General features: G+C 37.4%; 5 protein-coding genes across 7 annotated transcripts; 2 read left to right on the forward strand and 3 right to left on the reverse strand.

The window, feature by feature from the left end:
• The first annotated feature begins 6821 nt into the window (after nucleotides 1-6821).
• On the forward strand, nucleotides 6822-7817 carry LOC9329216 (vacuolar iron transporter homolog 1). The gene has a single exon (XM_002890382.2). The coding sequence runs from the start codon at nucleotides 6960-6962 to the stop codon at nucleotides 7560-7562; it is 603 nt and encodes a 200-aa protein (XP_002890428.1). The 5' UTR covers nucleotides 6822-6959; the 3' UTR covers nucleotides 7563-7817.
• Nucleotides 7818-8600: 783 nt separating this feature from the next.
• LOC110224975 (transcription termination factor MTERF6, chloroplastic/mitochondrial) lies at nucleotides 8601-10445 on the reverse strand. The gene has a single exon (XM_021013242.1). The coding sequence runs from the start codon at nucleotides 10036-10038 to the stop codon at nucleotides 8833-8835; it is 1206 nt and encodes a 401-aa protein (XP_020868901.1). The 5' UTR covers nucleotides 10039-10445; the 3' UTR covers nucleotides 8601-8832.
• A 112-nt stretch (nucleotides 10446-10557) lies between these two features.
• Nucleotides 10558-15058, reverse strand: LOC9326491 (eukaryotic translation initiation factor 5B). 3 transcript variants are annotated; one of them, XM_021013241.1, is made up of 13 exons: nucleotides 14850-15058; nucleotides 13715-14752; nucleotides 13081-13616; nucleotides 12890-12997; nucleotides 12695-12795; nucleotides 12512-12602; nucleotides 12320-12430; nucleotides 12149-12214; nucleotides 11962-12021; nucleotides 11293-11850; nucleotides 11074-11208; nucleotides 10863-10979; nucleotides 10558-10783 (listed from the first exon to the last, which is right to left on the reverse strand). In XM_021013241.1, exons 2-13 carry the CDS (start codon nucleotides 14724-14726, stop codon nucleotides 10718-10720), a joined length of 2961 nt encoding a protein of 986 aa, XP_020868900.1. In that variant the 5' UTR covers nucleotides 14727-14752; nucleotides 14850-15058; the 3' UTR covers nucleotides 10558-10717. The 3 variants fall into 3 exon arrangements, with proteins under 3 accessions (XP_020868900.1, XP_020868899.1, XP_020868898.1); XM_021013240.1 differs by having other exon boundaries at nucleotides 10558-10780; nucleotides 13081-13628; XM_021013239.1 differs by having other exon boundaries at nucleotides 13081-13628.
• Nucleotides 15059-16500: 1442 nt separating this feature from the next.
• Nucleotides 16501-23279, forward strand: LOC9329217 (exocyst complex component SEC5B). Its single transcript, XM_002890383.2, has 21 exons — nucleotides 16501-17035; nucleotides 17356-17513; nucleotides 17629-17714; nucleotides 17829-18023; nucleotides 18107-18234; nucleotides 18320-18478; nucleotides 18609-18713; nucleotides 18970-19044; nucleotides 19286-19423; nucleotides 19520-19705; nucleotides 19848-19976; nucleotides 20110-20236; nucleotides 20317-20527; nucleotides 20906-21021; nucleotides 21141-21369; nucleotides 21658-21751; nucleotides 21885-21962; nucleotides 22083-22139; nucleotides 22298-22447; nucleotides 22542-22757; nucleotides 22861-23279. The coding sequence occupies exons 1-21, from the start codon at nucleotides 16628-16630 to the stop codon at nucleotides 23071-23073; spliced, it is 3258 nt and encodes a 1085-aa protein (XP_002890429.1). The 5' UTR covers nucleotides 16501-16627; the 3' UTR covers nucleotides 23074-23279.
• A 136-nt stretch (nucleotides 23280-23415) lies between these two features.
• LOC9326492 (sm-like protein LSM3A) lies at nucleotides 23416-24512 on the reverse strand. The gene is made up of 3 exons (XM_002893110.2): nucleotides 24301-24512; nucleotides 24055-24150; nucleotides 23416-23749 (listed from the first exon to the last, which is right to left on the reverse strand). The coding sequence occupies exons 1-3, from the start codon at nucleotides 24415-24417 to the stop codon at nucleotides 23666-23668; spliced, it is 297 nt and encodes a 98-aa protein (XP_002893156.1). The 5' UTR covers nucleotides 24418-24512; the 3' UTR covers nucleotides 23416-23665.
• Nucleotides 24513-25892: the final 1380 nt, after the last annotated feature.

Here is a 25892-nt window from a genome sequence, read left to right on the forward strand (position 1 = left end):
ACTAGCACCTTTGAACACATCAAAATGCCTATACAAAAGAATGGACTCACCACATATGATCCAAACGGGAACCGATACGTTGCAACTCAAAAAGAGGCAAGAGCTCTCTCATCCTCAAATAAACGATTAAGCCAAAACGGATGACCTGAGGCAACATAAGAATGTAACCTTAGATCAGAAATGACACTTTGAGCAATGAGAGATGCCCCTCTATTTGCAAGGACAGACTCCTTAGACAACTTCCAGTCAATGATCCCTTTCAAAAGTTCCCTAGCTTCAGATGAGTAAAAGTAAAAGGATGACCAAGCCATCGGCCTATTCACAGCCCCCACCAACTCGTCAGCTTGGATCGCAAAAAACACTCTTCCCAAGTTATGACTTCTCATACTTTCAATACCCCACATCAAAACCTCAAACTGAGCATCCATTTTGCTGCACACATTAGAAAAACTCCTACGACTATGCAACAAAACAAATCCCTTTTCATCTCTAACAACCCAAGCACAACCTGCAATTCTGTTTCTCCGCGACCAAGCAACACCAATATTTCTCACAACCCCATCAGCCTCTTCTCCTTCAGACTCCACCTTTTGAGCTTCCAACCACTCATTCACTTCTCCTCTAATCTTTTCAACTGTTTCCAAGGCCGAAAAACTCTTTCCTTCAAACAAAGTGAGATTTCTATTTTTCCATATACGCCAGAGAATCCAAGGAAAGCTAGTTCTAAGCAGAGCCGGCCAATTCCTGTTAGATCTGTTAGCTAGGAGATGATGAATATTAGAGAAAATGGAGCCATTATGAAAACCAAACTCAGGACCCTGGTAGTCTAATAAAGCCCATATCTGTCTGGAAAGGGAACAAGAGAAAAGGATATGATTAGGAGTCTCCTCTTCATCCATCCCACAAATCTGACAAATTGAATTCATGTTCAATCCTTTCTTTGATAGAGCCGCCGCAACAGGTAGAGCCGCAGAAAGGGACTTCCAGAGAAAAATCTTGAGCTTAGGATCTGTTGGAATGTCCCAAACTTGTTGCTTTAAACAATTAGTTGAAGGCGCCACCGCAGCCTCAAATCTGACCTGAGGATTAATGGACTGAGAAGCGAACCAGTAAGCAGACTTTACTGAGAAGTTTCCACCCTTGTTATATCTCCAAGCAAAGAAATCATCAATCCTCATGGCCGGTTTAATTTTTAGAATCCTTTCAATGTCGTCGGGCAAGAAATGCTCCTGTAAAGCCTGCAGATCCCAGGATCTGTTATGCATGTTTAGTAATTCAGAGACTCTCAAATCAGGGTTAAAAAAATTGTTTCTCCTCAGGGGAGCTCTCCATCCATCATCCTCAATCCAATTATCAATCCAGACCCTCAAAGATTTGCCATTTCTAACTTTTTTAATAATCCCTTGGTTGAGAAGATCCCTCCCGTGTAGTATACTTCTCCAGGTAAAGGAAGGTCTGGTCCCCAAAGAAGCTTCCAAGAAATCAGAGAATTCAAAGTATCTGCTCTTCATGAGCTGAGCAAAAAGACAGGAAGGCTCCTGAAGAATTCTCCAAGTTTGCTTTGCCAATAGCGCCTGATTGAAGCCCTGAATATCCCTAAACCCAAGGCCACCCAAATCTTTCGGGAGACACAACTTTTCCCAACTATGCCAGTGAATCTTTCCTGATTTATTACCAACACTCCACCAGAAATCAACCATTGCGCTTGCCAAATTATCAAATGTAGTTTTGGGAAGCTTGAAGCAAGACATAGCAAAAACAGGCATCGCAAGTGCTACTGATTTAAGCAAAACCTCTTTCCCTCCTTGAGATAAGAATCTTGATGACCATCCAGTAAGTTTTTCTTTTAATCTATCTTTAATGTAGCCCAAGAGCTCAACCTTAGACCCGCTGAAGCATTCTGGCAAGCGGAGGTAAGACCCTGACCCTCCTTCAGTAAATATGCCCATAATGTTCTGTAGCTCGACTTTAACAATCAGATCCACTCTTGAACCAAAAGTAATGGCTGACTTACTTAGGTTAACCGATTGACCAGTCACTGTACCATACTCATTGAGAATCCGTTGAAGAACTTGACATTGCTCCTTTGAGGCTTTACACATAAAAAGACTATCGTCTGCAAAAAGGAGGTGATGAATCTCCGGTCCATCATCACTAAACTTTATACCTTGAAGAATTTCTCTCCTTTGAGCAACATTCAGCATGTTAGTCAGCCCTTCAGTACAGAGAACAAACAGAAAAGAAGACAAAGGATCTCCCTGACGAATCCCTCTCTGCGGTGAAATCAGGCCAAAAGGATGATCATTGATCAAAACCGAGTAAGTCACCGAGGAGACACAAACCATGATCCAATCAGTCTAAGTTTTGTGAAACCCCAAAGCGAGAAGTAAAGATCTCAGATAGCTCCACTCTACCCTATCGTAAGCTTTAGACATGTCCGACTTGACGGCCATAAATTCTGAGGAGATGGAAGGGTGAGTCCTCAAGCTATGAACCAGCTCATGCGCGACCAAAATATTATCTGTTATCAATTTTTCAGAGACAAAAGCTGACTGATTAACAGATACAATTTGAGGCAGAATTGGCTGCAATCTCCTTACCAGTACCTTGGAAACAATCTTGTACAGAACAGAGCAGAGGCTTATAGGTCTTAACTCAGTCATCTCCGTAGGATGATGGATCTTTGGAATTAAACACAAGTGTGTATAATTCCACTCCGGAGGAAAGGAGCCATGCATAAAGAAACCCTGAATCTCCTTGGTCACCTGATCACCAACAATATACCAATATTGTTGGAAAATGAGAGCAGACATTCCATCTGCCCCGGGGGCACTTGAAGCTTTTAAAGAGAAAGCAGTCTCTCTAATTTCCTCCTTTGAAACACTAGCAATAAGCCTCCCATTCATCTCATTAGTCACCTTAGGTAATAAGCCTTCAAACCAACCATCAAAGCTAGGAGGATTGGAGGACTTAAACAGATTCTCAAAATAGGCAGTTGCAACCTCTCCTTTAGCAGCTTCAGAGAACTGTAAAACACCATTAGCATCTTTCACTTTCTCAATTCTTTTCCTAGACCTGTTACCTTTGACTGAAGCATGAAAATACTTTGAGTTTCGGTTACCACTCCTTAACCATTTCTGCCTGCTTTTTTGTTTCCAGTAAGACTCTTCCTCCCGATAAGCTTCAGCCAAATCTTTTTTTTAATCTAAAGAGCCAATTACGATCAGGCCATCTCTCAGACTGAAGCTTCTCTAACGCTGCCTCCAGCGTTTTGATCTTATCGTGCGAATTCAAGTTATTGTTTCTCTTCCAAGCACTCAGCGATTTTCTATAGCACCGCAATCTCTGAGCAACCTTAAAAAACTGACTATCACCTGCAGATTTCCAAGCCTTGAAAATAGCATCTTTAACACCCGGTTTATGAAGAAACCTTTTATCAAACCGGAACTGACCTCGATAAGAGTCTTGAGATGCCAAAAGACTAACAAAGACGGGCCTTTGGTCTGATCCTCTCATGTCTAAGAATGCTTGATTAGACACTGGAAACTGTTCAAACCAAGCCTTGTTACCAAAAGCTCTATCCAGTCTACACTGAATCCAATGCTCTCCTCTTCTTCTCGCCCAAGTAAATTTATTACCAGAACTAGGCAATTCCATCATGTTACATGCACCCAACATTTCAGAGAAGGGTTTGAAGCAGGAATCACTTCTTCTAGGACCCCAATCTTTTCTCTATTATGCAAAATCGCATTAAAGTCTCCAATCATGCACCATCTCTCTCTTCGACCTACACCAAACCGACTGATTCTTTCCCACACATTGCTTCTTTTACTTGAATCCGGGTCACCATAAACACAAGATAAGAAAAAATTGGAGGCTCCAAACTGTACTTGAACATCCAACAGATTCTTGTCAAAACACAGAAAATCTAACTTGATACTGGATTTCCAAAAGAGAACCAATCCTCCACACTTCCCAATAGGCTCCACCGTATGTACTCTATCATAACCTAACCACTCCTGCATATCTACAAGAACATCCCTTCCATGCATCGTCTCCATAAGGAACAACATCTCAGGAAAATGTTTCTTACGCATTTCCTCGAGACGAGGAATCGCCAAGTCTTGAGACCGTCCCAATACTTGACAATTCCAACTCATTATGCTCATTAAACATTGGGCGATCCCCCCTTTGGGATCACCAAATTTGCCTTAAGCTTGGAGACTTTTGAAGAGGACTGTGACTCTACCACAGACTTTCTCTTAACCAACACACCCGAGCTCAGCCCTTCTTTGATGTTTACAGCTTCTATAGGCGTCTTTGAAGCTGCTTGCTTTAGTTTTCTAGTGATCTTGCTAGGTCTTTTTCTTTGTTTAGCCTTCTTTTGAATATTCCCGGAAGAATTAGCTCCAACGGAGCCAATTCTATACACCGTAGAAATATCTTGAGAAGGCTGAGACAAACATAAGAATTCCATAGGAGAATCCGTAGGACTAGAATCATCATTAGCCATAAGGTTAAGATCACCAATTCTCATTCGACTTGAATCTCCATACTGTAGCATCTTACCAGAGGATAGCATAGAAGGCAAACCAGACCCACCTCCATCTTCATAACTAAAGACAATGCCTTTAGGACAAGTAGAAGGCTTAATCACCAATGGAGGAGGTTCCAACTGCAGATACGATTTGGCCATAACCGGATCTTTCTCCACTTCCATTAACGACTTCTTGATCCTATCAATCCGAATCAGTTTCTCATCCTCATCAGACACATTCAAGTATTGGCGCATTCCTTCTAAAACCTCAGGAGCAATTTTCGGTCTTCCAGTCAAAGGGTTGATACCAACTTGACTTTCTTCAAGAATCCCAAACAGGACATCAGATTCCTTGAGGAAAGGAAGTTTAACCTCTTTTGCAACCGTCTTACCCTTTTTTCTAGCATCAGCCTGCTCTTGAATCTTCTTCAGGAAAATCGGACAAGCCTCCCTTTCATGAGTGAGTCGTTGACATTCATAGCATCTCTTTTGAACTCTCTCATACTCAAAATGCACTTTTGTAGTCTCACCATGAGGAAGATTAACGACTTTAGCTCTTCGGAGGGGGCGAGAAACATCAAAGAGGACCAACACTCTCACGTACTCAAGAATCTGGGGTTTATCTAGATCAAATTCAACCACTTTAACCTGTCCGATGAGGTCAGTGAGAGCTGTGATGGCCAGAGTCGTGTAGAAATTTATGGGAAGTCTCCAAATTTGGACCCAAATCGGAACAAACAGTAGGTAGTTATCCGGTGGGTGCTCTACCCATCTCTCAACAGCAAGAGCCCATTCATTATAGGTGTGAAGACCTTTCTCCAGGACATCCTCTAAATCATACTTCGAGTTGAAGATGAACTGAAACCTCTCCGAAGAGAGCGCAATACCATGGACCTTACCCTTCTTTTGCCACTTCCGTGGCATATCTCGAATGAGATGCTTCATGACCTGACAGTCGGGATTCAACAGTCTTCCCACAAGGCTGAGAGTATTTCGTTCGCAGGATGAGAATTCTGGAAGCGCTGGCATGTCAAAAGGTATATCTTCTTCATCCAAAGACATCGCCATCATCGCTTTATCCATCGCAGAAGACATTGAAAGAGAAAATAGCAACAATTCCGAAGAACACCAAAGAGAAATCGAGAAAAAACTTAAAATTTCAGACAGATCTGAGAAAAAGAGGCTGCACAGAAGCTTAAACAGGTTGATTAGGTTAAAGGGAAAGTGTTTTTTCCAGTCAAAGCTCTATAACCTAACAAGGCAAAGACTCTTGTTGGAAAAGAGGATACTAAGCCCAAAAAAAGGAATCGAGTTTTTTTGAGTCATGTAAAAGAAAAAAAAAAAAAAATCTGAAACTTTTAGAAAGCTCTTTATGTATTATTTCAATTTACGTTTCTTCCAAAAAATGCATGTAACTACCAACCAAACTCCTATATCAAAACGTTATTTTTTTCAAAGAAAAATAAAATGTACAGTACGAAGTTGCTGAAAATTTCTTTTCTCTATATATTGATTATTGGAGAAAGTAAATTAAAGCATTTGCCAAATTTGAATATGGTGTTCTCGAGTCAATATAGTAATACAGCTGCCAAAAGAAATGTTAATTTGGGAACATGGTAATAAAAGCAAAACCAAGATAACTAAAGTAACATATGTTTTATAAACTTTTGGCCAACAGATTTCGTGTACCATTAGGTAATCGTTTGGGAGGTTAAGATTATATATTTTGTATTTCCTGTTTTGCCAAGAAGACATATATATATATGCATGGCATTAATCTTGAAGACGACTTAACAACTCCATAGTGTATAGTATGTAACTACCCCTTTCGGTCTCTCAAATTGTGATATTTGTTTTCTGTCCTTCACGAATAAAATGAAATGAAAAAGACACATAAATGTATGGTTTCACATTTCTTTTCCGTTTTGTTTTGATTATTTATTAAGTTTTTTTTTTTAATTTTTTATTTGAAAAGTATTAAGTTTCTTTTTTTAATTCATTTGAGATCCATTTTTGGGGTATAGTTATATCAATCGTTATGCCTTATCTTTACCGATGGTACGCGGCAATCCACTTTATTTTTTTTCTAAACTTCATTTGTTCGTTTCAAACTTATAATCATAGTGTAAAAACGATTAGATATTTGTTAATTCGATTGCCTAATCTAATTTTTTGAAAAAGACATAATAAAAGTATTTCTGTTAGTGGTGATGATGCTCCCCATATATTAATCGTCGATTCCACCACATAAATTATTTTAAAAAGTTAAATAAAAAAAAAGCTAAAAACTCACACAATCTCTCCATAAATAGAACCTAGGCGTGTGTTCTCCACACTTCACCTATATTCTCTACCTTCTTATTTCAGCACAAAATCAAAAGGAAAGAAAAGAAAACCAAATCAAAAGACTTATCACTTAACCATGGAATCACACAACGTGAACAACAGCTCGAACCTAGACATGGAGATGGATCAAGAAAAGGCTTTCGACTACTCCAAAAGAGCTCAATGGCTAAGAGCCGCCGTTCTTGGTGCCAACGACGGTCTTGTCTCCACGGCTTCACTTATGATGGGTGTCGGTGCCGTAAAGCAAGACGTCAAAGTCATGATCTTGTCAGGTTTCGCCGGTTTGGTCGCCGGTGCTTGTAGCATGGCCATCGGAGAGTTTGTATCCGTTTACTCTCAGTACGACATCGAGGTGGCTCAGATGAAGAGAGAAAACGGAGGGCAAGTAGAGAAGGAGAAGCTTCCGAGTCCGATGCAAGCGGCTGCCGCATCTGCGTTAGCGTTTTCTTTGGGGGCGATTGTCCCATTAATGGCGGCTGCGTTTGTGAAAGACTATCACGTGAGAATCGGAGCGATCGTGGCGGCGGTGACGTTGGCGTTAGTGATGTTTGGGTGGTTAGGAGCGGTTTTGGGGAAAGCACCGGTGTTTAAGTCGTCGGCTAGGGTTTTGATTGGAGGTTGGTTAGCTATGGCCGTTACTTTTGGTTTGACAAAACTGATTGGGACACATAGTCTGTGATAAGTTTGTGTTTAGTTACATACGTGAGTAACGTGAGTAAACTCTTCTTCATGCTTCATGCTTCATGCAACACAATTTAAGCGGTTACGTTTTTTTTTTTATAGAAAAGAAAGTGTGGAATGGACTTGTGGTGACTTGTTTTATTTCGTGGGAATTTGATAGTAATGGGATCTCTTTGTAAGGAACTTAATGTGTTAATATAAATTCTGTCAACTAGAGTTTTCCCCAATAATGATAAAATTAAAGGCTCGTTAATTAAGGACTTGAGAGTCTTTTAACACTTATATGGCTTTAAGTCTTTAACTATATATGATTGGGCAAAACATATCTCCATATAGTTTGCTTAGATCTTTCATCTGTTTTGATGCAGTTCGAAAAGTTTAGAAATCCTTAAGTTTATAGAGTGAAGTAAATATTTGGATATCCCTAAGACCAGTTCCATCGGTTACCGAGATAAATATATGCAGACATATATAAAAAAAATGATTATACGTACACAGAAATGATATATATATATATATGTATATTATAAAATTAAACTATCGAAATAATGAACAATTATAAACTATAAGCAAAAACAGAAATTTGAATTTTTGAAATGAATATCGTTACAGTTTAACTCAATAGACTAATTAAAATCTAAAATGTGCCACTAATCTGCCAAATTAATCTGCCAAATTAATCTGCCAAAATACCACTGAATTTCTTGGTAGTTAGAAATTATAACTAAGTAATCCCCAACTAGAGCCTAACTATATATATATCCATTTAGTTCCACAAAAAAGATATCAACAACACCACACAGATCCTTTACACAAAGATTGATCGTGTTGGAGAGTATAAAAGCTCTCGTCATGACAAATCAATGATCTCCGGAAAAAAACATATATAGAAAGAGAGCTACTTTTGGAATCCTTGTCGTGTTCCGATTTATAAAGCTAAATTTAATGCCTACTTTTGCACCAGATTGCGTGTGAACTCTCACATCCTTGTAGAAAGGAAAATGGAACATGTGGCTTTATGTCTATGAAAACATTATAGTATCATCATCATAGATATTTCTTTGTGCACAATAAACAGAACCAACAAAATTACCATAAGCAAAGCAATTTAGGTCAATCATTTTGTGATGTCAAGTTAAATGTCACAACAACATTCACCAGAACATGATCGGATACAAGAAAATGTGTTATCAGCAGTAGTGTTGTGTTCTCACTTCTCTAATAGAACAAACTTACGAAATCTGCCAAAACCGCAATCTATTTTAGACTCATCGATTACTTGCAAGGGTTTGTACAAGTTGTGGCATCTCATTCTGATGTTTCAGCACAAACTTATCCATGAACTCAGAGCTTTTCAGCTTTAGTATAGTGAAATAGTTGATGTCTTCATTCTTCACAAGTCCTTTAGAGAGAAGCAAAGAGATGACCTGGTTCCTTGGTTTGATTCTCTTCTCCATGCTCAGGCCTAACACCACCGGTCTTGCAACAATGTCACGAGCCTGCAGACCAATGTTGTTTACAAGGTACTCCATCGTGTACATTATCTTCTCATCTGAAACCATCACACAGTTTGGGAATCTCATGATTGCTGCGACGAAATCTTCTTTAGACCAACCAAAACGTTGGAACAATTCAAATTTCCGTTCCATTGTTGCTTCACTCGTGTGATCAAAGGCTACCATAGCGTGAACAAAACCCGCCTTTTTGGGGTCAAAACCGTAACTGCAAACTCTGTTTAAGAGCTCGTTGAATCTTCTCTCAGGAGAGAAAAAAGTGATTGGAGACACTTGAACCAACCACTTGATGCTTTTGTCAGGAACTCCAAGCTCTCTACAAATGGAGACCCGAGGAGACACACAATCTGTAATCTTCAATGAGAAACATCTGTATCCGCGCTTGAGACACTTGACAATGTTTTCTTCCTCAACGAGTATGCTCTTGAGGGCATCATAGCAAGGGATCATTCTTTTGTTCAAGCTATGTGACAGCATTTTCGGGCAAGAAGAGATCATTTTCGCAGTATCAGAGGTCGAAAACCCGATAGAACTGAAAAACATGAGCTTGGGCAAGATAACATCATCCGGGCTCAGTGACAGAACACGAGGAAAGGATTTGATGACATTGGTGATCTGGTCAGTGGTGAAGCCATGGTCCTTGAAGAGAGCAAGAACAGAGTCTGGTTTCTTGGAAGAAACCAATTTGACGAATCTGGAATTCGATTTAGCAGATTCCAAAGACAGTCCACAAGAATCCACGAGATAAGAAACTGTAAAAGATTCCAAACATTGGTTTTGATTTTCGAGATTCTCTGATTTCACTTGTGACACTGAACAAACCATTATTCTTCTACTCACCAAAAACCCTAAATTGACGATACGACTAACAGGGGAAGAAGAAGTAAACGCACAATCTCTGACATTTCTACGGAGAGAAGAAATTAAACAAACCCTTCTGCTGTGTAATAAGCTCGACATGAATTCGAATCTCTAAGCCAGTCTCTTTTCAAAATCTAAAAAAAAACTCCAACTTTGCAATAATCAAATTCGCCGGAAAGATCTGGTTCGCAACCGAGAATAGAGCTAAAAGACCGTCGTGAATACCTTTGTGGGCGCAGAGACTCACGGAGATGTTGTTTGAATCAATGGGAGCCAGCTCACAAGGACTACACAAGTGTGAAATAATCGATTCAAAATCAAAATGTGCGACGACGATGGAAGAGTTACGAATATCTATAAAACAAATAAAATATACACAAGTCTTTATTTCTCTTTATTCACAGATTCGCCTCAAACTTTATTAAGTTACACAATAACCCATATATGTCTACTATATATATAGATGGAAATCAGACAGATTATGCTAAACATTAAGATGTTTTATTTTGCATAATGTCCAAGTCCGTGTGTATAATCTTGTAAATTATATGGACATCAAATTTTTTGTAAAATATGGGGAGTTTAAACAAAAGACAATTGTAGAAACAACAGGAGGGGTTGGGGTTTAATTGATTGCATAAAGTATTTAGGGGCATTAAAAGAGTTGTTCTATAATATCAAAACGATGAAAAATAATAAAAATCAGCAGTTCAAAATAGAAAAAAAAATGAAACACATAAGTTTATGTCCCTCCCCTCTCAAACCTCTCTAAAATCTTTCATTGTATGTTCAATATCCTTTCAAGTCTCAGAACAAGACTCTTCTCGTCGTCAGATAACTCCTCCTGCAATCAGGTTTCGAGTATCAGTTTAAGCTTTAATAAAACACAAGTTACTGTTAAAACCTCATTTTGTACAACTTACCCAATAGTAAGTTCTGAGTACGTCAATGGATCGCCTAGAAATGTGACTGATAAGCCCGTCCTCTATACCAAAGTGCTTCCCACACTTTTTCTGTTCTTCTGGGTTAGAAGCAATGATCTAATACGAAAACAAACATTGGTTTTTTGTTTACAAGGTCAATTGCAGAAAAACTAGAAAAGTTTTTAATGATGAAGAGAAAGGGATCTCATACTTTAATAGCCACTTCCTGTCCTTTCCTTGCATTATCAACTGGCCTGTTGTTATTTTTAATAGATGCAACGCGCCCAATGTCCATAATCACTCTTACATTCTCAATCCTTTTGAGAATGCAAATGGGAGTTCCAACCTAAATCAACAAAGACCATATTGTTAGATCTTTGTGATCCAGAAGACAAGTGTACACAGATCCTGATGAGAAAATAGCATATACCTTGAGTATTCCATCATTGACTTTAACTCCAAGGATGATTGGGTCCTTCTTATTGTAGATATGGTTTGGTAAAATCTGAAGGACACATGGGAAAACTACTTCACAAGCTGTTTCTTTCTTTTTCTCCTCTTTGATACCCTCGATGTAACTCTTAAACTTATTGAAGAGACGATAGATGGTATCATCGCAGAAGATTTTTACTCCCATTTTGTCTGCAAGTTCGCGAGCTTCTGCAGTTATTTTCACATCAAAGGCCAAAATCGTTGCAAACTCTTCTTTCTTCTCTAGCATTATCCCGGCCTTCATGATATCCTTCTTATGCACAGGTCCTATGCCATTACCACTGACAGGTATTTTTACATCTGAGGACTTCAAGAACTCTAGCAATGCTTCCAAAGACCCTAATGTAGACGCTTGTACATAAACTCCTTCACCACTTTTGTCAATGCGGTTCATAACTGATTCAATATCTTCCATGACATTTTTCTTGGCTTCTTCCATGTCCTCATTAGGCCCAATCACATGCAAGGCAGTACCAGCAATGGCGTGTTCAAGGCCCTTTTATAAACACCAAAAATATAGGAAACATTTGTTCAGGATGTCCTCATTTGTGCTAAGTAATTAAGATCAAGTAAAAATAACAGTAATTGCAATGTCAGAGACAATTACCTGTGCTGCAATTTTGATACCCTGCACAGCCTTTACTTCTCTGTGTGCCATATAGGTACCCTGAAATATCAGATCAAGAAATAGTCATTGTGTACGCTAAAAAGGAATGTAGAAAGCTATTTGTATAAACCATGTTTCCCTAGTAATAATAGTAACAAGAGGCAAGAAATGGACTATCTGAAAGTACCTTCACCCGCGTCTCGTTCATAGGATAAGGAGTCAATAATGATCTAATAGTTGTTACAATTGGTCCCTAGAATAGAAGAAAGGAAAAAAAATCAATAACATCAAGTTTCCAGCTTTATGATATACTTGGCATATTACATGTTTAGGTATGACCCATGAGTTTTCTACTTACCTGTGACCCACAAACAATGATTTGATCACTTTCACGGAGTACACCGTTGACCAAAACAACATCAACTGTAATACCATGGCCTTCAATAACTTTGACCTCAAGGACGGTACACTGTCAACCATTTTAAGAAAAGATAAGAAAGCTGAAGTAGTGCAGAAACGATTCATTATCTAAAAGAGGAATGAGACAAACCTGCACTTTGTCAACATATGTGAGTTTCTCCACCATTGTTTTCTGAGCCCATTGAACTAACAAAAGCAAAAGATCTGGGACCCCTTCCCCACTGAAATATCAATATCCAAAATTAATCCATTAGTTAGCACGGTTGACCTCTATGCTAGACTACAATTTGAAGATAGCAAAAAAATCTGAGACCTAATAGCACTAGTAGGTACAATACTGATAGTTTCTCCCATTTCTCTGTTCTTGTAATAAAGCATACTATTGAGTCCTTGTTCTTGGAACTGGGTTTTAACCTGGAACACCAATGAAACAATATTAGTTAATAAGTTTATAACACGCACATCCTATTCACCCTAAAAGATTAAAAACTCTAGACGTAGAACTTACTTGATGTAATTTCATGTTAAACTCATCAACCACATTTCTCAATTGTTGCTTCATTGTCTTCATTAGAGGAGCATCCTTGTTTTTTTTCCACCTATATAGCCTATCCACCTGAAATTTGGAGGTTTTATGCCATACATCAATGACAATAAAGAATACCAAACACATGCCAACAGAATGACAAGAAGTCTCACCTTATTCAAGGCAACAATGAACTTTACATTCCTTCTTCTCAAAAGATTCAGAGATTCTAAGGTTTGTGGCTCTAGACCACGCATTATGTCAACCACTAGAATTGCAAGGTCACACAAATTTGCACCCCTTGACCGCAGATTTGTGAATGACTCATGTCCAGGTGTATCGATAACCAATAGACCTGGCACCTTGAGTTTAGCATCAGCTTTTAACTCCTTGGTCCTCTCACGGATGTTTTCTGCAGGGAAATATGTTGCACCAATCTGTTGAGTAATACCTCCAGCTTCACCTTCCTGAACATTTGTTCCTCTGATGCAATCCAATAGCTTTGTTTTACCAGAATCAACATGACCCATGATGCAGCAAATGGGAGAGCGAAGACTTTCTTCTACTTCTTTAGAAGCTTCATTCAGTACTAAGCCTTCATCCTTTTTCGAAGTATCTTTCGGCCAGGTAGCACCATCCATCTTAGGCATAGCTTTTTTGGCATCTGTTTTTGGCTTGCCAGCAACTCCAGGCTTCACTTTTTGTCTATCTGCGCCAGGACCTGTATTGAAACCCAAAATTAGATAAAGCGGACAAACGAAATAAACCACAGGCTGAGGTTCTTCTTCCTCAAGTGTTTCTACTGACCTGAATCATGTGCCTTTGATGCAGTGTCGTTTAATTCTTTCTTAAACACAGGCTGATGTTTTTCCTCCTCATCATCAGAATCACCCCTGATGGTAAAATTAGTTTTTGCATCCCACACATCCTCCTCATCACCATTCTCATGTGATACATCAACAGATTCATATTTCTCTTCTGTGTCAACTGATTCGATTATTCCAACCTTTTTATCGTCAACTGAAACCAATTCATGCAAAGTACCTGGTTTATCTGCTGCATGATTGTCCTTTGTTTCTACATCACCTTTCATCTGGACAGAAGCAGAATCGTTTGCTTTTATGCAAGCTGATTTGTTTTTGTTGCCATATATGGGACGTCTTGAGGGTTCACCGTTTTTATCTGCAACAAGAAGACTTCCAGCATCAGATAACACCCGTTTCCTGAAAGCCTCATTCTTAGCAGCTTCACGCTTTTGCTTTGCTGTTAGAATCAGGCCTTCTTGCTTCTTCTCCATTTTCCTTAACTTTCTCCTCTGCCTAATCTCTTCAGCTTCCCTTTCTCGCTCTTCCTCTATGCGGCGCTCCTCTTCCTCTTTCCTCAATCTCTCTTCTTCTTCCTTCTTCTTCCTCTCTTCAGCTTCTTTCCGCCGCGCAAGAATCTCTTGCTTCTCTCGAACATGTTTAGGAACTTTCTTCTCGGCTACTTTAACCTTTACATCTTTCTTCTTGGGCTCAGATATGGAATTCTCTAGTTTATCCTCCTTCGCCTCCACAGAAGAATTAGCTACAGAAGCATCTGCTTTCTTGCCCTTGTCCTTCTTCTTTTTCTTCTTCTTCGCTGTAAAAGACTCAACAGCCCCATCTGCAGAGGGTTGAGCTACAGTTTTCTCCACTTTAGGTTTCTCACATAGCTTCTTACCAATAGAGCCATCGTCATCTATCACACAACATCTATTCTTAGATTCAGCACCTCCCACAGATGAGACAAGGGAGAGATCATCTTTCCCACCCCACGCACTCGAATTCCTCGGATCCATTGATAAAAATCAAATATGAATATAGCCTGTGATTAAACCCAACACCGAAAAAAAAACAAACAATAAGGTATCCGATCATATTCTAGAACCAACAACAATAAATTCAGGGTGAGAGAAGAGTACCTTTATCTTTAATGGGTTTAGCTTCATATTAGGCAAAACAAACTAGGGAGATTGAAGGAACAACAAACAAGTCACCGGAGAAGATTAGATCTTTCAGGGAGAAGAGTAAGCAGGTGAATTTCTTTGTTGCAGAGAAAGTTGGGAGCTTTAGGGTTTCTGAACGAAATTTGGGTTTGTCGCGTCGTATTTATAGATTTCGATCGAAGAAGCTTGAGATAGAATTTTATAACTTTAGGTTAAATAACCAAAACGACTGCGTTTTAGAGTATCCAGCTTTTTATCTATACTTGTATTAGATTAATGGAAAATTGGAAAAGTATAAAACAAATAAATAAATGGAAAAATTGGAAATAAAGGACAAATAATTTAAATATTGTCATCTATGCATTTTATATTCATGATTAGTCATATATACTTTAATATTGGTCATATATGATTTCATATAATTAAAATCCCAATATGCTCCAGTCTTTTAAAATCTTACTAAACTATTAAAAAAATTCTAAATTAAATTGATTTCTTTCTAAAAACAATTTGGAAAAAATATAGGACAAAATCAACATTTATTTACATTCTATTATTTGTTTTACCGTAGATAATTTCATATCTTCTTCTTCTTTGATTCTCTTGCTCATCAAAGTTAAGCTTTCGTAATTGTTCTCTCCTCTCTAATAACGCCATATTAAATAATTTTTTTTCTTCTTCTTCAATCTCTCTCTCTATCTCACTCCCTTGATTTCAATTTCTTTATGGAGCGCAACTATAATTTTCCGGGTTTTGAAACAAGAAATTAAGCGTAATCTATAGGAAAAAGTGTTAAGTATAAAGAAAAATTCTAATTTGTGTTATAATTTATTCACTTAGGTATAAAGAATTTTAAAGCATTCAAAATTCAATTAATTTTCCGGGTTTTGAGACAAGAAATTAAGCGTAATCTATAGGAAAAAGTGTGAAGTATAAAGAAAAATTCTAATTTGTGTTATAATTTATTCACTTAGGTATAAAGAATTTTAAAGTATTCAGAATTCAACTTCTGTAATTTGCAGATGTAATCAATTCACTATATTCAATTTTCATATTTTAAGATTTTTTTTTTTAAATCTAAATTAGATAGAATGTACTTTCTAATTTTTATAGAATAAAAAAAATCTTGAGAATATATTTTCTAACATTCTTAGAACATGAGTAAATGTTAGAAAACATATTCTAATTTTTGTAGAACAAAGAACAAAGTATAGAATATGTATTCTAAAAGTCGTAGAAACTAGTATTCTAAATACCGTAGAACAGAAATGACTTCTAAATTTTGTAGAACATGTAGAGTGTGTAGAATACATAATCTAAATTTTGTAAAACATGTAGAGCGTATAGAATATACATTCTAATTTCAGAAGACATATTCTAAACTTTATAGATCAAATTTTATCCATCTAAAACGAAAACAAAACAATATATTTTTGACATTTTATATATCTTCATGTCTTCTTTATCATTTTAATACATATTAATTAAATTATTTTTAAAACAATTGGTTCAATCTTATGCAAGAGATAGTTTAGGAATAGTTGATATTTATTCATAGAATTCATATATGGACAAATACTTAAATATTTATCATTTATTTCCAATTTTTCCATAAATAAATAACAGTAGAAAAATTCTTCACACGGAAAAAAAAGGAAAAAGTCACAAAACAAAATTCAAATTAAAACAGCACAGATCTCTGCGATTAGCTACGGAGAGGAAGAGAAAGACGATCATCTGATTCTGAGATAACAATGTCGAGCGATAGCGACGAAGATGAGCTACTTCAAATGGCGTTGAAGGAGCAATCTCAGAGAGATCTTACCTATCAGAAGCCTCCTTCCGCTAATTCCCGTAAGCCAGTCACCAATTTAGTGCAGCAGCCACGGAGACAGAAGACGGCGACAGCTCCTCCGCCGAAGGGAGGTTCGAAGGCGTCAAGGAAGCCATCGATGGATGAGGATGATGAATCGGAGGTGGAATTGCTTAGCATTTCGAGCGGGGATGAGGATGAGGGAAATGATCGGGCAAGAGATGGTCACGGTGGCGGAGGTAGAGGAAGAGGTGGAAGTGGTAAGGATAGAGGAAGAGCGCGGAAGGAAGACGACAGAGCTTGGGATGGAGTGGAGCCAGATTGCTGGAAACGGGTTAATGAAGCTGAGGTAGGGATTCACTATCTATCATGTTTGAATTTACCTGGATTCAAATTTTGAGATTGGAAGAGATTATGCGTGAAATTTTCGACCTAAGAATTTCAATTGCATTTTTTTTATTTGAAGTAGTCTCAAGTAATCTTTGCTTCTTTGAAATTGTATAAATTGGTAGATGTGATATCAGTTGTATGACCTTGAATTATCTGTTCATGGAATTGAGATGTAGCAGACCTCAGCTCAAGGCCACTAGTTACGTTTAAATCATGGCATTACGCAAATTTAATTGGGAATATGAACATTTTTACTTAAATGCTGATGACATTTGGCAGCTTGCACGCAGGGTTCGTGATATGCGGGAGTCGAGAACAGCACCATCCGTGACTCAGAACCTTGATAGGAAGGTATCTGGAGCTGACAAGAAAGTGGTTCTTACCAGTTTGCAATCGTTCCCTCGTGGCATGGAATGCATTGATCCACTAAAATTGGGGTACTTCCTCTCGTTTGTGCTGCTCACCTCTACTGTCATTCAAATACTTTATTATATCTCGGAGAACACGATATGGTAGGGCGTATCTAAATATGGCTTTTTGTGTACCTTGTAGGATAATAGATAACAAGACACTGAGATTAATCACTGAGTCATCTGAAAGTCTTTCAAAAGCTGAGAAAGTGGATAATGCACTTAGGGGTATGTATTTCTTCATCACCATACTTGCAAATTGGAGTTGATTTGAACTTTATGCGGGATTACTCGATGTACAACTTCCGGTTTTCTAAATTTAACTGCTCTGAGAATTTGCAGAAAAGTTGGTGTACATCTCTGACCATTTCGATCCCAAGCTATTTATTTCTCGCATTCACCAAGAGACAAGTGCAGCAGACTTGGAATCCGGTGCCCTTGCCCTGAAAAGTGACTTAAAGGGCCGTAATCTACAAAGGAAACAATTGGTTAAAGATAATTTTGACTGCTTTGTCTCGTGTAAAACAACAATTGATGGTATGCATTATTACACTCAGTTATCTATTTTGCACTTTCATCTTCTCTCTTGTTGATGCGAACATTACTGCCTTTCTTTACAGATATTGAATCAAAACTGAAACGGATCGAAGACGACCCAGACGGATCGGGAACTACTCATTTGTTTAATTGTATGAAGAGTGTGACATCACGGGCTAATCGTGCTTTTGAGCCACTTTTCGAGAGACAGGTTTGTATGGGCACGTACTATTGTTTTTTGGTGTTGTTCTAGCCTCTTGATATCTGCTTAAGACTGTTTTCACCATTATTCATAGGCCCAAGCTGAGAAGATCAGGTCTGTACAAGGAATGCTTCAGAGATTCCGTACACTCTTCAATTTACCCAGTATAATTCGTAGTAGTATTAGCAAAGGCGAGTATGATTTGGCTGTTCGGGAATACAAGAAGGCGAAGTCTATTGCTCTCCCTTCTCATGTATGCATTCCCCATTGATCCAACTCTTCAGACAGATATCACTCATGTTTCTCCCAGCATTCACTTGTTACCATATTATTCACTTGCATTACAAAGCTCTTGAAACCATAGAGTAACACGTTGCTTACAGGTAAATTTACTCAAGCGCGTACTCGAGGAGGTTGAGAAAGTGATGCAAGAGTTTAAAGGCACCCTTTACAGGTCTATGGAAGATCCGAAAATAGATTTTACGAGTGTAAGTTCACTATTACCACTTCTATTCTAATGTGGATTACTAATGGAATGAACATTCCATCATTGAAATATGTTTGAGATCCTGATTCTTTTGTTATAATATCACCATCAGTTCCCAAGTGTACAATGATTGAAGTTTTCATGCTTCCCTTTTGTAAGACTATGAGTCACCAGTTAATGTTATAATAGACATTCATGTATCTTGTCTCTCCTTTCTGTTCCTCTGCTTAATGCTAAAACTTTTTTGCTTAATTTAGCTGGAAAACACTGTGAGGCTTTTACTGGAGCTGGAGCCTGAATCGGATCCTGTTTGGCATTACTTAAATGTTCAGGTCAGTGTATTATATGTTTTTCTTTTCACTACGGTTTTCCTAAGTTTAGTGCTGAGTAGTGTTTGGATTCCTGATACTTTTGATTTTAACATCCGAAGGTTTCTCTCTTAGCCTCTGCTATTATGCATCTCTTTCTTTCATGATTGTGGTCTTACTTGACACCTCTTCAGAAACACACATTATATATGGTTTCCCAGTCTATGTATATAAATTTTTCTGGCTTGTTTCTTTCTTTTATCAGAATCATAGGATTCATGGGCTGCTTGAAAAGTGTACATTTGATCATGAAGCAAGGATGGAAAGTTTGCGCAACCAGGTGCATGAGAGAGCTCTCTCTGACGCGAAGTGGCGACAAATTCAACAAAATGGTGTTCAACTTGTGAGTTCAACTGTGAAGGCAGCTATATTATTGCAAGATAAGCAAGATTCAGGTTAAAATGTGTTAACAATTTTTACTTTCTTTTCAATCCTTCAGTCAGATGACATGTCTTCTATGGAAGATAATCAAGTTCAAGTTGACCAACCATCAGAAGAGTCAGCGGGGAGAGAAAAGGATGCTTTGAGGGGAAGATACATCAAAATATTGACGGCTGTAATCGTATATCATCTCCCTACGTTTTGGAAAACAGCTCTTTCTGTTTTTACTGGGAAATTTGCCAAGGTACATGATACTCCTATGTGCCCTGCTCCTGCAGTAGATTACCTCTCTGTATTATAATTTCGTTACGCTGAGGGTAGTACATATTTTTCCTGTATTCAAACGGAGGTACATCTTTACTTTGATTTAAATTTGACCAATTCAGTCTTCCCAAGTTAATGATACTTCAGCCAGTAAAGCTGAGGAGAAGGCGGAAGAAGCGAGGTATTCAAGTCATTCTTTGGAAGAAATTGCTGGGATGATACGCAATACCATTTCTGTTTATGAAGCAAAGGTCTTCTCCTTGTCTCTCTTTTGTCTACTGAATTTTTATCAATAGAGCTTTCTTTGCCATACTGGAAAAATGAACCCTGCCGTTTGTTCCTTGCATTTGTTCTAATATTTTTCCCCTATAATTTTTTGTGTAGGTGCAAAGCACTTTTCATGATTTTGACGAATCATATATTCTCCACCCATATATGAGTGATACCATAAAAGAAGTATCAAAAGCATGCCAAGCTTTTGAGGCCAAAGAGTCAGCTCCCCATAGTGCTGGTATTTGAATTTCGTCTTAAGCTTGAGCTTGTTGTTTCGCTGAAGTATACTGAGATTATGTAACTTTTTGGCTGTGGCAGTCATGGCACTAAGAAAAGTTAAGGTGGAAATCACTAAAATATACATCCAAAGGCTCTGCTCTTGGATGAGAGCGTCTACAGAAGAAATATCAAAGGAAGAGACGTGGATCCCAGTTTCTATTCTTGAAAGGAACAGATCTCCATATTCCATCTCTTACCTGCCCCTTGCATTTCGTTCAATTATTGTCTCTGGGATGGAACAAATTAATATGTAAGTTTCTAGCATCTTGCTGTTACATGTATATACAAATAGTTAACTTTATGTACCTTAATAATTACAACTTTTTGCTATTATTTTGTAAGAGTTCTAGATATCTGTGATTCCAGCTACATATTACTCTAGAATTTGATGTTCTACTTCTCTCCTAAAGTTAGAGAACAAAAAGCAGCTTCCAAATTGCCATAATCACTAGTCATATTTATCTGTCATGTGAAAATTACAGAACTTTTTTGTGTCATATTATGATAGAATAAAATTGGTTCAGAAATATTCAGAGAACTGAATATGCATTTTTGTACCACCAATTTCTGTGTATTTAACAGCATTGTTGCCTTACATGGCTGCATATTTCTGTCTATGCTTTTCCAGGATGATTCTATCTTTAAAAGGTGAAGCTGCTAGATCCGAAGATATGTTTGCACATATTGAAGAAATCCTGATATCTGTTAGACTTGCCTTTTTGAACTGCTTTCTGGATTTTGCTGGTAAGCTTTTTACACCAAACTTCCGTGAAAGTACATGTATACAGATGCCCACATAAATGTGTAGGCAGACAAAAGGAAATATTTATGTTGATATGCTAATTGATTTTTGCACATATCAGCTCACCTGGAGCAAATTGGTGCTGACCTTTCTCAACGCACCTCAAAGCGAGAGAGTTGGCAAAATGGATACTCCAACGACCACCAGGAAGAACAATCAATCAATGCTCCTGAAAGTGTTGTTGATCCTCACAGGCAGTTGTTGATGATTTTAAGTAATATAGGCTACTGCAAAGACGAACTTGCCTCTGAGCTTTACAACAAGTACAAATATACCTGGTTACAGTCTCGGTGAGTCCCTTTCTTTATTTGACTTCATTGACGCCTTTTTTAATATCAAAATTTTCTTATCTCTGCTACAACCGGCAGAGAAGTTGGACAAACTCAGTCATAACCTTGATATTAGTACCAATGTCCGAATGACAAACACAGTCATGGTTAAATGTCTCTACTACACAACCATGATAATTGGTTTCAATATCTGAGCTTTCCTAATCAAAATTTTGAATGTCGAAGTAAGAATTAGTATATGGTGTTATAGTTTACTGACTAATCCATTATGTCTCTTAAATGTTGCAGGAGAAATGATGAAGACATCAGCGATCTTCAAGATCTGATAATGTCTTTCTCTGGTCTTGGAGAGAAAGTCCTCGAACATTACACTTTTGCTAAGGTAACGTTTAATGTGCTAGATAGTTTAGTAATGTTGTCCCTGTGTGTTAGAGAATTGATGCACCTCCATTGAACAATGGCACAAGGAATGTTCTTGTTCTCACTAAGTTTGCATCTATTTCGCTTGTACCCAGGCAAACTTGATCAGAACAGCTGCCACCAATTATCTGCTGGACTCTGGTATTCAGTGGGGTGCAGCGCCTCCAGTAAAAGTAAGTCGAAAGTCCACTCTCAGCTGTGACTTATTTGTGCCTTCGATGAATCAATGAAAAGAACATTTTAGCCTCTCGTCTAAAGAAACCCAAGAAACGATAACTAAATCTTTCCTTCAGGGCATTCGAGATGCTGCTGTTGAGCTGTTACACACTCTGGTTGCTGTCCATGCAGAGGTATTACCATTGCTTTGTTATATGAAGATACTGTACTTAGTTTTTTTAACCATTAGACATTTGAATTTCTATAACCATTTCTTCTAGTTCTAACTACCACAGTTGAGTGTTCCTAGTGCAAAACCCGTTAATTTTATACTAAAGAACTATAATTTCAGGTATTTGCGGGTGCCAAACCACTCCTGGACAAAATTCTCGGCACTTTGGTCGAAGGTCTGATTGATACTTTTCTCAGTCTTCTGGAAGAAAACAGATCTGACGACCTAAGCTCAATAGATGCAAATGGTTTCTGCCAATTGATGCTTGAGGTAAAACTTGTCAGTCTTATCGACTTTATTTTAGTGTGTGTTAATAGTATAACTAGCTATGATGCTTACCTGTTTTCACAAATTGACGATGCAGCTCGAATATTTTGAGACTATACTGAACCCATATTTGACTGTCGATGCAACCGAGTCCCTAAAATCTCTGCAAGGAGCTGTGTTAGAGAAAGCTACAGAGAGTATAAGTGAGACAGTCGAGAACAACCTGGGAGGGCATCAGCGGAAACCAACACGTAGCAGTGAAGATGCAATTTCAGATGACAAACAATCGTCCGTATCACCAGATGATCTCCTTGTAAGACCATTTCTCCTTAACCACCACTTGATATTTACCATCTTCAATACCGCTTACAGATTCAGCTAAAAGCGGTTCTGCTTTGTTATTGTTGCTGTTTTAGGCTCTTGCACAGCAATGCACAAGTGGGATGCTTCAATTGGAGCTAGAGAAGACCCGTTTGAACAGTGCATGTTTCGTTGAGACCATTCCGTTGGATCCAATGTCAGTAGCTAAAGCGGCCTACTCCAGAACATCGACTGATTCTCCAAGCAGAAACTATAGAGAGTCGCAATCAGTGGGTTCTCCAGTTCAAGCCAGACCCAGACGAAGATAAGACTTCTCTTCTCCATTGTTACTATGCTCGAAGCGTGTTGGTGATCTTGACAAGTTTTATCTTCCTACAGATACCTCAACTTTTAATCTCAATACTATATTCGTTCTAATTGGCTATGCATCACTAATCTTTTTTTTACTGTAAATTTACATGTTTACAATTTACATTAATCTTTTCTCATGAAATCAATCGTATTTGCGTTTTCATCCTCCTGAACCGTGAATCAATTTGCTGGTTCGGTTAATCAAATTGTCTTTCCTAGGGTTACACATCTAATCTCTTTTGCTGAGAGAGGAATGAAATCAATGAGTTTGAGAAAGAATACAAATCTTTAGAGAAAACTACACCAAACCAGAAAATGTAACTAAATCCGATCATAAACGGTAAGAAAGTCACAATACGAAGCATGTTACACTGCTTCTACTATAACGAAGCAGCCCATAACCAGAATTCGAAAGCTACATTCGGTTTCAATGTTTGACAACAAAGAAAAACATACCACACAATTACAATTCAAAAGCCAAGTAATCAGAAAAAAGTGGTTTTACTCAGCTCCAGATTTGTCAACACAGATCCCAGTACACAAGAACATTTAGGTCGTCGTCCTCAAAGGCGGTGACACCAATATCACTCCATCTCCTCTCACGAATAAAAACGGAACCGTTCGCTTCGTTGTCTGACAAAAGCAAGTTACATCAGCAGGAGAAGAACGTATGATTCTACACTAGTCTAATGAGAAGTTAACACATCCCATTTGGGGCACAAACAACAAAATTCAAGTTTGATAAACTAAACAGAGTAACTATATAGGTAATGAGCACTCTAAGTAACCAGCACTAGTAACTTGCACATGAGTACTCAAACTAAGACATAGACAATAAGATACTGTGAAAGCTGAAATATTTTGAACACAAAAACGTTATCTTACTACTAAAGCCTAGATCATCCAATTCCTCTTATTGAGCTAAGAGAATTACATACCCGAACAATCTCTTCGTATGTCTCGTCGTCGATTTCTACAGTCGTAATAACCTCTTCAACATCACCCAGAATCATATTCAAATGCTGATCAAAAGCCTGCACCACAAAAAGTGAGAATCTTGAAATTTTGATATTGTGAAAGTATAAAACTAGTGTTAAATTCAACGAAGAAGGAATTCAAAGGAGCTCAAAATCGAAATCAAGATCACATCTGGTTTCTGGAATCCGAGTGGTTAAAAAACGTACGTGAAGCTTGCCGCGGAGTTCACGGTCTGATCGGAGCTTGACATAGATCCTCTCTTCGATACTCAGCCGAATCAGATCGAGTGGCTCTCTAACGGTGGCGTCTTCCTCGACGGACATTTTTCTGATTAAAACTTCTCCGAGGGTTTTGAAATTGCGATGAAGAATAGTAGTAGCTCTCTGACTGAGCTCAAGCAATCACCACCGTTGGTTTCTAAAACTTCAAACCAATATCTTACGATTCGGCCTTTTACTATGTTTTTGGGCTCTCATATCGGCCCAATATGGCTAGCTCTTTTCTTTTCTTTTTTTTCCGACAGGAAAAAAATAGGAAGTGTATATAATTTTCCTTTATAAACTTGTAAATAAATACGGTAAACAAGCAATCTCACTCAATAATATAATTATAAACAAACTAGATTATGTACCCGCGCGTTGCGCGGGATTTTTATTTTTTTATTTTTATCAATGCGAATCTTTGAGTATAAATCTAATCATTTGAATTTTAATATTTTTACTTTATTCATGTGCATTATCTTTCCAATATAGTAAAAAAAAATTCACACTTTTCATTACAATTTCTTTCGTTATCTTCTATCATTCACTCGTTGTTTCTCGATATTTACTCTCTTTTCGCCTTATATTGACTCATATATAATATACTCGATTGTGAATTAGTTCTCAAGATGTATCGTATATCATTTCTCCTTCCTATCTTTGAATACTCAATTCTTTTTTTATAAGTTGCATAATCTTTTTATTAAAGTGAACATCAAAAAATTTTATGAAATGTTTTGTCATAAGGTTTTTTTGACCATGTTTTGGTGGATGTAAAATTGTTTTGTATACAACAAATCTCATATATAAACTCATTGCTATTCACAAACATCGGATTTTAACGTCAAATTTTTCATTTATCTTGACTGTTTGAAAGATATAAAATTCTCTTTTTACATACATAATTTGACGTATATTATGATTCTAGATAGTATTCTTAGTGTTGATTTTTTCTAAAATATGTAAATTACGAAATCATAAGTTATTCTTTTTTTTTTTTGTCGTCTTAATATTGAAACAAATAAAGAGTTTGCTAGAAACAGAGTAAAACAAAAACAGGGGAACTGAAATAACAAAACAAAGTAAGAGTAAATCAACCACAATCATTGTCTACATCGCCGTTCGTCCTCAATCCGGTTATTCTAATTTTAAAATACGTTTATTTAAAAAAAAACAAAATCATTCTTCTTTCTAATTAAAAAACTCTTCAATATACCATTAATATTCTAATTTCCAAATAGCATTCTCAAATATTATTATTACACAATTTTATGATTCGATTAGATTATTATTACACAGTTTTATTAAACTCTTCAATATACCATTACTAAAACATAGGTCTTTGTTTTATTTCAAATCACCTTAATTTTTTTCATTCTATGTTAATTTCCTAAACACTGATTACTATTTAGTTTTTCTTCTTAGGTATTCATTAAGAAAACATTAATAATATAGACAAATTTCTTAATTTAACTATTTATATTATATTATAATTATAAACAATAATATGTACTCAATCCTTCTTATTTTTTAACCGG

The sequence above is a fragment of the Arabidopsis lyrata genome (assembly GCF_000004255.2).
Source record: "Arabidopsis lyrata subsp. lyrata unplaced genomic scaffold ARALYscaffold_1, whole genome shotgun sequence".
NCBI lineage: Eukaryota > Viridiplantae > Streptophyta > Magnoliopsida > Brassicales > Brassicaceae > Arabidopsis > Arabidopsis lyrata.

Coding starts and splice junctions, on each gene's coding strand:
- LOC9329216 (XM_002890382.2), top strand. CDS start 6,960: ATGGAATCACACAACGTGAACAACAGCTCGAACCTAGACATGGAGATG.
- LOC110224975 (XM_021013242.1), bottom strand. CDS start 10,038: ATGTCGAGCTTATTACACAGCAGAAGGGTTTGTTTAATTTCTTCTCTC.
- LOC9326491 (XM_021013239.1), bottom strand. CDS start 14,726: ATGGATCCGAGGAATTCGAGTGCGTGGGGTGGGAAAGATGATCTCTCC. Junction 12,998..13,080: donor TCATTGTTGCCTTGAATAAG/GTGAGACTTCTT, acceptor TCCAAATTTCAG/GTGGATAGGCTATATAGGTG. Junction 11,209..11,292: donor TCAATGATGGAATACTCAAG/GTATATGCTATT, acceptor TTGTTGATTTAG/GTTGGAACTCCCATTTGCAT.
- LOC9329217 (XM_002890383.2), top strand. CDS start 16,628: ATGTCGAGCGATAGCGACGAAGATGAGCTACTTCAAATGGCGTTGAAG. Junction 20,237..20,316: donor GTCAGCTCCCCATAGTGCTG/GTATTTGAATTT, acceptor TGGCTGTGGCAG/TCATGGCACTAAGAAAAGTT. Junction 22,448..22,541: donor TCTGCCAATTGATGCTTGAG/GTAAAACTTGTC, acceptor TTGACGATGCAG/CTCGAATATTTTGAGACTAT.
- LOC9326492 (XM_002893110.2), bottom strand. CDS start 24,417: ATGTCCGTCGAGGAAGACGCCACCGTTAGAGAGCCACTCGATCTGATT. Junction 24,151..24,300: donor AACTCCGCGGCAAGCTTCAC/GTACGTTTTTTA, acceptor TTTGTGGTGCAG/GCTTTTGATCAGCATTTGAA. Junction 23,750..24,054: donor CATACGAAGAGATTGTTCGG/GTATGTAATTCT, acceptor TGCTTTTGTCAG/ACAACGAAGCGAACGGTTCC.